The following is an 11,928-nucleotide window of genomic DNA, read 5'->3' on the forward strand; positions in this document are numbered from 1 at the left end:
CATAAATTATATCAAAACATATGAACAGCAGTACCAGCTGGTTAGAACAACAATATTTTATCTTCCTCGTAGCGTTGCTTGTGTTAAGTCTGTTTTTTGCTAGCTAAAATTAGCCTCCCATTAGTATGAATGGTGACGCGGCTTTCTAGTTAAATAGCTTGCCATTGCTGGTGTTTTTTGTTGTTGTTTTTTTCAAACACAACTCTAAAACAAAAGTCCACAAAAACAAACAAATACATGACATCACAGTGAGTGAGCCCATCTTTTATATACAATCTGTAGCTCCTACAGGAACAGGAATATTTTCAATAGATCTTTAATTTTTTATAGAAAGTTCAAACAATTGGAGGCTTTGTCAGTGCTCCGGACCACAAGACTGCACACATCCTTCAGAACAGAGACATAATAATGGCCTGCAAGTGCATCAATCTTTAATATGAATTCCAAACTCTGTTTTCAAACTTTCTTTGAAGGCTAAATCAAGCAAAAGATTGCCACAAATTTTTCTAGTTTCTATATGAACACTATGAACAAGTGTACAAATAATTTCCCCTCAAGTACATGGGCACTCTTAGATCCTTAAGATTGTTTTTAAGGTTCTTACGTGTACAGTTATATAAAAGAATTTGAGACACATTCACTTTGCACACGACCAAAATCGAAGACATGTTGTGTCTAGATGATCGTCCTTGGTGCAAACACAGAGCAGTAAACTTACTGTGTAGTGGGTTTGTTTTTTCAACCAGCATTCACTGAGGCATTTATGTGAAACTTAAATGGATGAGCTCAGAAAATCCTCAAGTATCTGTTATTCCAGGGTATTTCACCACTCTCCAGCTCCTCCTAGGATAAGCAAATAGGATGCCAGAGAATTTAGCCAAGAACAATGTTGCTACAGTTAGTCAAAGCCAGCCTGCACCACTCAGCACTTTTCATTTCCCCCAAGTCCCCCCAAGTTATTGCTCCATGATCTATGCTGTAATGCAGCATCCATCCACTCTTTGCTCTTACAAAAGGACACATAACATGGAAACAAACTTGCCACATATGACCGCGCTGTACTTCAGAGACTATGAGAAAAAAAACCTTGACGTATGCAACGTTTAGAATTAAATAAATGCATAGGACTGTTGTGTTCATGAGAACTGGCTGGACATACGGTAAGCCCATGCATCTAAGGACTTTCCAAATAAGTGCGCTTCAGTTAAACTTTGATAGAAATGTGCTCTGAAGAGACTTCCTACCACAGAAAATAACAAAAGACGTTTGTGAGCTTGGAGTGCTGTGGGGATTAAGAATCAAATTTTTGCTGTGAAAGGTATTATTTTATATTTAGAAATCCTTTGCGTGATATGTGCAAACTTAAACCCTCTACATGTGAATTAAGTTACTCTAACATGCTATTAAATTATGGTAAATAGTCGATAAATGTTTGTTTCTTGTCTTACTACTCATTAGTCTGATTTCAGTCTGGTAAATCTGAAATATTATTTGCTGTAACCTTGTAGAGGCTTCCTGTGTTACATCATATACACGTCAGACTCGTAACACGTAATGCAATGACTGTTTCTCATGCTCTCCTTCATAAACACTTTATCACAGTAAGTCTCATCCTTGAGTTTATCTGATAGATCAAAACCATCATTGTTGAAATTCTTCAGCCAGATTTGTGTTTCCTGCACAAAAACATTCATTCACAAATTTTCTCTATGATTGTCTGACCTCAGTCTGATACCCATCTTCTGAAGATGTAGAAGGATTTTCTTGACCTTCTTCTGGATACAGGTCGCCATCTAGTGGCATCACTGGGTTCATAGGCTTCATCTAGTGCGTCACCCGACAGAGGAGGTGTTACTAATACGTTTTACGCTGAGCACACATCTTTTTTTTCTTTAAATGTTTAAATATTGATGAAATTGTAATGGCCAGTGTAAATCTCTCTTGCATAGGATATTTCGACCAGCCAAACACAGGCTTCACTGTTCACCTTTATACTGGGAAAAGCATGAAAAACACCAGCAGTAAAGAAGCAGATGTGCAGTGATGAATACTCAGATTCAGGTTATAAGGAGGCGGTAGTCTTCCTTGGGAGTTCGCCTTGTAATCGGAAGGTTACAAGGCCGGCTTGGACACCCTCGGTCATTGTGTCCTTGGGCGAGATACTTCACCCGTTGCCTACTGGTGGTGGTCAGAGGGCCCGGTGGCGCCAGTGTCCGGCAGCCTCTGTCAGTGCGCCCCAGGGTGGCTGTGGCTACAATGTAGCTTGCCATCACCAGTGTGTGAATGTGTGGATGACTGGGTGTGTAAAGCGCTTTGGGGTCCTTAGGGACTAGTAAAAGCGCTATACAAATACAGGCCGTTTACCATTCCTCGCTGGAGATTCATTCAACAGGATCTTGTGGAGAACATACAGATGTGTTGTTTCAATAAAAACCAGATGGGTTTATTTAGTTACTACTTTCAAAATTATAAATAATACAGCACCTAGCTATCTCGCCGAACTTCTTAGACCATACACCCCTGGGAGAGCCCTCAGATCATCCGACCAATTACCAATTACTCCTGGTACAGCCTAGATCTCGGCTTAAGACCAGAGGTGACCGTGCGTTTGACCTGGTTGCACCAAACCTGTGGCACAACCTTCCCATTGCTATTAGCGCGTCTGACTCCATCCAATTGTTTAAATAACGATTAAAAACTCACTTATTTAATTTTTCTTTCCCGGTTAGTTAACGCCTGTATTTTATACTTAATTCCAATTTTCCATCCATCCATTCGCTTCTGCTGATCCTTTTCACGGTACGGTGGTTTGCACTGTTGCTGCACAGCAAGAAGGTCCTGAGTTCAATTCCACCATCAGGCTGGGGTCTTTCTGGGTGGAGTTTGCATGTTCTCCCAGTGTTTGCGTGGGTTCCCTCCGGGTACTCCAGCCCCCCACAGTCCAAAGACATATAGTTTGTGGGGATAGGTTAAATGATTAATCCAAATTGCCCATAGGTGTGAATGTGAGCGCGAATGGCTGTCTGTGTGTTAGCCCTGCGACAGACTGGCGACCTGTCCAGGGTGTACTCGCCCAGCTGGGATAGGCTCCAGCGCCCCCAGCCATCCCGAAAAGCGGAAGCGAATGGATGGATAATTCCAATTTTATCTTTCTATATATATTCTACTTAAAACCTGTGTGTTTTTAGCAAGTTTGCTTTGATATTCCCTTTTATTCTTGTGTAATTAGTGCCATAATGGTCTTATATTATTCATGTTTTAACCCGCTGTTTTATTGTGAAGCACTTTGGTATACCGTTGGATTTTAAATGTGCTATATAAATAAAGTTGTATTGTATTGTACTACTTCATCCTCACCTGCAGTAGACAGGAGATGTGTTCACTCAGTTTAATACAGGCTCTTGAAAAAGGCGAGCATGCAGATTAGGGTGGGTGACAAACCCATGTGATCACTGTTAAATTACAGTTACTGCAATTCAATGATTACTGGAATACTCAGAGTTTAGGTTAGAGTTGAGTTCAATGAATATTGATGTAGTATTGCTGATTTACACCTCAGGAGCAACCTTAGAGCCAAATCACCTTGCAGGTCCACTCTGGGTTTCCTGGGGATTGGGGCCTCAGATTAGGGTATGGGAAGGTGGAAGTCTGGGTCACTCCTGAGCAGCTGTTTTGCAGTGTGTGTGTGTGTGTGTGTGTGTGTGTGTGTGTGTGTGTGTGTGTGTGTGTGTGTGTGATGAGATGATCAGTGTCAGTGGTCAGCTACACTGCCTCCTGTGGTGAACACTCATGCTGCCATAGTCCAGACTTAAACAATTACACAGTATAAAAGCTCGTTTTGTAATTGATGTCAGTAAAGGACAAATGGTTTTACAGAGTCGTTTAAAGTGTGATCTATTAAAGGTTTCATGAAAAGGGAGCACTGCTCTCATTCAATAAAAATCACCTTCAAAATTCTTTGGAAAGCAAAACAATGAATGAAAGTGGAGATCTCCAAAGCATGTAGGTGAACAAACTGCAGCATAAATATGTTGAAATATGTGTTTCTTTAATGGTGTTACTTTAACCATAGATGCCATTGTTCTATACATACACACGGTGTATGTATAGAACAATGGCGGTGACAGAACAGACTTTGTTTAATCCCACACTGGGGAAATTCACTTGTTACAGCAGCACAATGGCCAGAAATGAAGAAAAGGTGAATTAGAGGATACGTGTGGATGTTTAAAATACTCAGCTCTGTGACTGCTGTGAAATGACAAAAGTTAAAGAACAATAAAGTGAAATCAGGGTGAAGTTTCAATTCAAATACATTCTTCATTTTAATTTCATTTTATAATTGCCTTTGTGGCGGGGCGTGGCCTGCGGTGCCGTGCAGAGGAGGCGGGCGCACCTGTACGGCATCCGCAATCACGCCCCGCCGACTTAAATATTGTACTGGGTCCTGTGGTGGGGGTGGTTTGTTGTGGTGATAATGTTGAGCGGGCAGCGGGAGAGCTGCAGCTCTGTGAGTATTGTGGACAGCAACCGTGTGAGTTAATAAAGTGTCGAAATGCCACTGGGTCTGCCGTGTATGTTTACAGCCTTCCTAACTGATTAATGCTTTGTGCTCTTTTCTTCTTCTTCTTCTTCTTCTTCTTTGTGCGTGTGTTTGTCCTTGTCTTAGCCTTGCATTGTTCTTATTAGTGTACCCTTTTCCTTTACTACTCTGTTGGCCTTTCTTTGGAATAAATATGTTGCATAACCCCTTTTGATAAGCTCTCATCCCCTTTTCTGTCATGACCCTGCCCGCAGTAAAGGTATTGCATTTAGCCACCACGACACACCTCTGCAGGGCATGTGGAGAAAAGAAACTGATTATTATTATTATTATTGTTGTTGTTGTTGTTGTTATTACTACTACTACTACTACTACTAATAATAATAATAATAATAATAATATTATCATCAATGTTCACAGAAGTATTTAGCTGGCTAATAGAAACACATTCACCTGGACCGATATAAAACCAAAAGGTCATGTATGCATTTTCTCCATGGACAACAGCGTATGTTTGTGCATTTAATTTTATTTGTTTGTTAGTTTAGCCACAAACACTGAAGGAGACACTGAGCACCACACCGAACCGTGTGTGCACACTGAACTAGTTTCCCCGTACGAGCCACTAGAGGGCGCTGCTGGCCAGATTATGCAGGCGCTCACGCTGCTCTCGTGTGGCTGACTTTAAATGTAATCAGGTTTGAAAGGGCTGTCCCGGCTCTTTATTGTCCACTTGTCCTTTCCACAGACTGTTTAGACACGGTGCTTTTAAAGGCAACAGAACAGAAGATACGAGCGTGCTCATTAGCTTTCTAACATTAGGGTTTTTTTTTCTTAAGTAATATTTTTTTAAGAAAATATTTATTTATTTAGACTTTTGAATATTATGTACTTGGGACTGCATGCACGTGTTTGGATGTTTAAAGCACAGAGAGACAGAGAAGGCACCGGTAACTGCGCGGATCCACAGCCTCCAACAAGCGTCTTTGTGTCCCAGCATCTGCCCCCTGTCACTGCTCTGTCACTTCCCATTGGTGTCGAGGCTACGCTCAGATAAGATTATCTTTACGCTGTTTATTAGCCCGTTTCCCTTCCACGGTGGGACAAAGGCCTGCGGCAAACTACGCGCCATCAGCGGGCCAACGACCCGTTACTGAAAAACACAGGAATGTAGCCAGGCTTATGTTCATGTGCACCGAGCAACAGGTCCACGTTTGACTGCAAAACTACAGCATTTATAATAATAATAATAATAATAATAATAATAATAATAATAATAATAATAATAATAATAATAATAATGTGCAGGTGTAGCTGGCTCACAGTCCTTTTTTTTATCTTCATCGGTTTAGTGAGGACAGTGTAACAAATTTGAGTTTAAGAGTTTCAACTCTAAATTACCTGTAAATTTAGGAGATAAAAATTCAAATAATTCATTATCTTAAATTGCCGTTATGGTTTTACGGTGACTGGCTGTTTGGCAGCTGCCGCCTTTGGCTGCAGATGAACTGGACAAAGTGCCAATCTTTCCGTCATTGATCTCCCCCCGGGTCAGCCGCTAACTGCTTCATTTTAACTTACTGGCGTTTTAGTAAAACTAAGAAGGCCCCAGCGTCCCCCTGTCGGCTTCTTAGAACTTATATACAGGATCTGATCAGGGGTTTTTTTTACCCCCTAATATTTCACAGTCATCCTTTTTTAAAGATATATATATATATATATATATATATATATATATATATATATATATATATATATATATATATATATATATATATATATATTTAATCTAGAAATAGAGACGTTGTTTATAGAATTAGACGTTCATGCACTGCATCCAGCTTGAAGAAATACAGCCAAAATCATGAATCACCTCGAGCTTCAGCAAAAAAAATACAGAGAAGAAGAAAAAAAGAAAAAGCTTTTAAAATCCTCAGTCCTTCCCCCGGTGAGCAAATGAGCAGCAGTGTGCATTTGCTGAGGCCTTTCAAATGCTAACGTGGCCATATTTCACTCTTACAACCTTCTCACATCTCCATAAAATATTACAGCACTCAGAGTGATGACTGGAGCCCGGCGCGTTTTTCTCGCACACTTTCACCGTAATAACGCAGTTTGTGTTGAAAAACACCAAATTATCTCACTCTTATAAAATAAATAAAAAAAACAGGCTGTCCTTTAATGAGCTTCTGCTGTTTGATGGTTCATATAAAAGGCCAGCGACAGCTACTTTGCTTCAAGTTACCCCAAACACGTCATATTTAATAAAATAAATAAATAGATAAATATTTTAGTCGAATTACAAGTTGTATTTTTTAATAAAAAATAATACTAATAATTTATTCGATGTTATTTACTAAAGTAGCCTTTGTCGGAATCGGTATAAAAATGTATACTCTTGTGCAAAAGTGAAAGAAGAAAAAACATTTATAAATAACAGAAAAATATCAAGAAAAATAAATGTAATATACATAAAAACTAATCGTGTAATTTTGCGAGCGAAGGGTAGAACTTGTTATTATTATTATTACTTTTATTATTACATTTATTATTACAATCGTTTCACTGAAATTACCCAAAGAAGTCTTCCCCCGGTTTCCATTTCTACTTTAACCTCCTCCCGTACTCTGCGCTAACAGCTTTTAATGTAAGTGAGTGAGTGTTGCAGTACGTGGAAACAATGATTTCCACAGCGCAGGACGCATCATTAACAGCACCACCAAATATCTTAATGGAGTGGGGCTGTTGGTGCATTCAAGGTTCCTCTGACACGATGGTTTCCACAATAATAACTCCTTAATTCATCTTTACGCCATCTTAAGCAACGTTTAGCTCCTGCACACACAAAAACAAACAAAAAACCCCTCAGGCCTCGTCTCTCTAATGTAAAACCAGAAAAATACTGTTTTTTAAAAAGCGCCTTAAAAAAAAAAAAAAAAAAAAAAAGATCATTTCTATGCCAGCAGTATTAAAGTGTTATCATTATTAATGAAACAATATGCTACGCTGCCAGACTTTTTTGTTGCCGACTTGCTCTGAAATGTATCACCAACATGCATCTCCATCTATCAAAAACAAATCCACTCAGTCCTAATAGGCACCGTTGATATGCATCTTTACTGGAGTGGGGGGAACAGTCTTATTTCCGACAGCACGTCAAGGCAGCATCCGTCCAGCAGCGGGGTTTATGTCTCCTCCAATCAGGGCGCCGTCTCACTCAGCCTTGTCCAATGGGAATAACGCTCGTGCAGGTGGCTGCGCTGTTATCAGCGACTCCCGCTTCACTCCCAGCATAGAGCGAGTGAATTTATGAAAAGGCGAGCCGAGCCTTTTAATGGTTCTCATCAAAACCACCAAAAACATCATCAGATCGTCCGATTTCCGCGAGGATTCCTGAGGCGGACGCATGCAGCCTCCTCCCAGCTGACAGACTCCGAGCAAAACAAACACGCGGAGAGGCGTTTTGGAGTTTTTGCCGAGCTCTTCACTCCCGAGAGAGAACTTCGCTTTCGTTCAAGTTTTTTCTAACATTTCAAGAGTCTTCCTCCGGGCCCAGGATAGTTTGGAAAAGGCGGCAGAAGTGGCCTGGCTCCTGAATCCCAGCAGTCCGCTGTGCGCCTGCATTTACTCGCCTTTACTACTCCCGCTAGTTTCCTTCCAGTTTCTGTCCCAGCGAGTTTGGCGGTTCATGTTCACAGATGTTAGCGGTCGGGCAGATGGAGGCTAACCGGCAGAGTGCTTTCGTACTGGGCAGCACCCCGCTGGCGGCGTTGCACAACATGACCGAGATGAAGACGTCCCTGTTCCCGTACGCGCTGCAGCAGAGCCCGGCGGGCTTCAAGGCGCCTCCGCTGTCCAACCTCAACTCTCAGTTCGCCGGGGGGACCCCGCACGGAATAAGCGACATCCTGGGGAGACCAATTACCACCGCCGGGCAGCTGTTGTCCGGATTTCCGCGGATAAACGGCCTGGCAACTACCGCGGCCGCAGCAGCGGCGGGGATGTACTTCAGCCCGGCGGTGTCGCGGTATCCGAAGCCCCTGGCCGAGCTACCGGGGCGGGCACCCATCTTCTGGCCCGGGGTGATGCAAGGCTCTCCGTGGAGGGACCCTCGGGTTCCTTGTCCCAGTAAGTCCCGCCTGAGCGTGCCTCTGGGCTGCTTTTTTATACATATAATGAATAGTTTAAATTTGGGAGAAGCCGCCATTCCCCTGTGATGTTTTCTTTGGAATTTAGAGGTTATTTTGGTTAATAAGAGGCCCGTTTGGGAGAAAACAACCCCAACTTACAAGAAGTACACCTGCACTGCGTTTCACACAATCACGACAACAAATGTAACACAGGTTTGCATGTTATGAATGCTGTGTCACAGGGTCAGTGTTGTTATACATCCTCGTCAGAGTACCAGAAAAGACACCGAGACTTCCACACAGGGCGCTGAATGAACATCACAGTGGCATTAAAACTGTAATCACGAATAGTTGGGTCTGACACATCCAGGAGCATCACATTTACTGACCTAATGTTTGTTTGTTTTAGTATCCAACTACAAATTTAATATATCTTAATATAACCACACATTTTGCATCTCTCCTCTCCTCAGCTCAGGCTAACATAATGGTGGACAAGGACGGGAAGAAGAAACACTCCAGGCCGACGTTTTCAGGACAACAAATTTTTGCACTGGAAAAAACTTTCGAGCAGACAAAATACCTGGCCGGCCCGGAGAGAGCCCGGCTGGCCTACTCTTTAGGAATGACCGAGAGTCAAGTCAAGGTAAAGACCGCTAAACCGTGCCTGCTCAGGGCTGAGAAGCGTGTGGGAAATAAAATAAATAAATAAATTGTGGCTGATCTGCGCTTTGATTTCTTTAATTGGGGAAGATTCGTCTACAAGGCCGGAAAGTGTAGGGTTATTTCCACATATTATAATGCTACAGCTTCATTAAAAAAAAATAAAAAAAAATAAAAAAAAATATTAATAATAATAATAATAATTATAATAATAATAATAATAATAATAATGATGAGGAGAATAAATGTTTTATCCCCAAACTTTTGAAAATGACTGCTACAGTAACATTATTTTTATTATTATGAAAAGCAGAAGAAGCTTATTTTTATCTACATTTTAATCAGTTACTGTTTTTGTTTTGTTTATTATTTTTGATTGGACACAAATAAATTAATGGATTAAAAAGTAATTAAAAAATAATTGTAGAAGCAGCTTCTTCTTCGTCTTTTATTATTGTTGTTATTATTTATTATTAATGTTTTTTTATTGCTTGTTTGTTTCTCTTGTGTTATATATAACTGTTTGGACCTCCTGATTTCCTGCTTCTGTTACTGGTGCTGGACCTGTTGAGCATCTGTGTCTCTTTTTTTTTTCTTCCCTCTCTTCTCATCAGGTTTGGTTTCAGAACAGAAGAACCAAATGGCGGAAGAGGCACGCAGCGGAAATGGCCACGGCTAAGAAGAAGCACGACTCCGAGACGGAGAAAATGAAGGAGAGCTCTGACAACGAGGAGGACGACGAGTACAACAAACCTCTGGACCCAAATTCAGACGACGAAAAAATCACGAGACTCTTGAAAAAGCACAAGGCTACCAACCTGGCGCTGATCAGCCCCTGCAGTAACAGCTCGGACACCTTGTGATCCCCACAGCCTGGGAGGGACCCAGAAAAGGGGTCCCCACGAAGACTTGTCGCACTCTCTCCGAGCCCATCTCCACCTGACATTTCCAACATGCCTCCTAAGGGATCACCTTTATTCCCCCCCCCCCCCCCCCCCCACACACACCCTCAAGCAGAGATAGAAAAATGCGTAAAACTCCCAAGCCTGCGTCCAGACGCACGGGAAAAACCGAAAAGGTGGCCAAGCGGAGACGCACATGGCTGCATCCAAACTCACCCAGACGCTGCTGTATGCGGAGCTATAACTGTGTTTCCTCCTGGACTTGAGAAAGACTGATGAGGACATGTTTATGCGAGCTGAAAGGACACTGATGCTGGGAACGGAAACTGTCCTGGAGACGCAAATGAGTTTTTACGCATACAGGCAGAGTTTTAACAGGTGTAAATGTAAAGAAAATATTCTTTAAAAAAAAAACAAAAAAAACAACCCTACTTTGGATCAGTGCTGAGCTCAAAACGTTTACACTTACTTTAAGTCATTGCACTTGTTGCATTATTTTTACAGCTTGTCACGTTACGTCACGGTTTCAGCTCCTAATGTGACCTCTAAATGTTTTAATACAGTTCGGTATTCATACGTTCATCTGAAGAGATTGCACACTTTTTAAAATTTTTGTTTTTTATTTTACACGTATTAACAGATTTTTTGTTTTGTTTTGTTTTGTTTTTTAGTAGCCCACACTGATCCAGATCCCGGGCGCATGTTTTAAATGGCAGGTGCAAACGGGGCCTGTGACGCTTCTAAAGCTCAGTTTAACCAGGGTATCCACTGTCCTAAAAGGCAACAGACTAAACTGTTTGAAGGGGGCAGGTTTGAGACGAGTGACTGATTTTTGTGCTGTAGCCTGCAGATGAACATGTATGTGAGATTGTATATATATTTTTTACTGAGTAAGTTATGATTTGAGCAGCGGAAACGTGGCAGCATTGGGCTCATCCCTCCCTCCGATACCGCTTTTTATTTTTATTTTTTCTTCCTGCTGAGTAAAGTCACGTTTTATTGAACTCTACATTTCATTACAGGAACACTATTGTATAAAATGCTAAATGCTGTAAATAATGACTGTAAACAAACAAACCAAGAAAAACCACACAGCTTGTTTTTTAACATCACTTTTATTTAGTTTGACACAGTTTCTGTTTTACCTCATCACGCAGCCGAGCAGAGAACCGGAGCATCGTTTTAAGTTGGATCTAAAGAGTATTATCGCTTCCGGAAGGTTATAGGAAGAAAAAGAAAAAAGTAAACCCCCTTTGTATTATGAATAAATTATTTAACAAGCTTTTTTTTTTCTTTTTCTTTTTTGTTTTATTTTGGGTTTTGATTTAATGTATGGGCTTAATATAAATTAAAGAGAAATTCATGACTATCGATAAGTGAATTTCCTTATTGGCAACAATGACACCGAAAGCGGGTTAACTGATGTTGTTATTAAGTTTATATATTTCATACAAGAGTGGCGCGTAAGGAAAAACGAGTCTTAAAATATTTAATATATTTTTCAAAAAGTGCAATTTATGTGGGATCATCATTTATTTACTTAAAATTCCCTCCATAAATTATGAAGCGTTATTATAATATTATGATTATTACAAAAAGGTAAAACATCGGTTTTTAACACATATAAATGACCAACAATAAATCACCTCTTTCAGTGCTGGAGGTTTTATTTTCCATCTTATAAATGGAG

General features: G+C 40.8%; 1 protein-coding gene across 1 annotated transcript; it reads left to right on the forward strand.

Moving 5' to 3' along the window:
- The first annotated feature begins 7,852 nt into the window (after positions 1-7,852).
- On the forward strand, positions 7,853-11,667 carry nkx6-2 (NK6 homeobox 2). The gene is made up of 3 exons (XM_006799061.3): positions 7,853-8,671; positions 9,147-9,319; positions 9,951-11,667. The coding sequence occupies exons 1-3, from the start codon at positions 8,242-8,244 to the stop codon at positions 10,197-10,199; spliced, it is 852 nt and encodes a 283-aa protein (XP_006799124.1). The 5' UTR covers positions 7,853-8,241; the 3' UTR covers positions 10,200-11,667.
- The last annotated feature ends 261 nt before the right edge of the window (positions 11,668-11,928 follow it).

The sequence above is a fragment of the Neolamprologus brichardi genome, chromosome 13 (genome assembly GCF_056152115.1).
Source record: "Neolamprologus brichardi isolate AB-2024 chromosome 13, ASM5615211v1, whole genome shotgun sequence".
NCBI classification, from domain to species: domain Eukaryota; kingdom Metazoa; phylum Chordata; class Actinopteri; order Cichliformes; family Cichlidae; genus Neolamprologus; species Neolamprologus brichardi.

What these genes read in the sequence shown, in the direction of transcription:
- nkx6-2 (XM_006799061.3), top strand. Translation starts at nt 8,242, where the DNA reads ATGTTAGCGGTCGGGCAGATGGAGGCTAACCGGCAGAGTGCTTTCGTA. An exon ending in CCCTCGGGTTCCTTGTCCCA is followed by an intron (nt 8,672 to 9,146) that starts GTAAGTCCCGCC and finishes TCCTCTCCTCAG; the next exon opens with CTCAGGCTAACATAATGGTG. An exon ending in TGACCGAGAGTCAAGTCAAG is followed by an intron (nt 9,320 to 9,950) that starts GTAAAGACCGCT and finishes TCTTCTCATCAG; the next exon opens with GTTTGGTTTCAGAACAGAAG.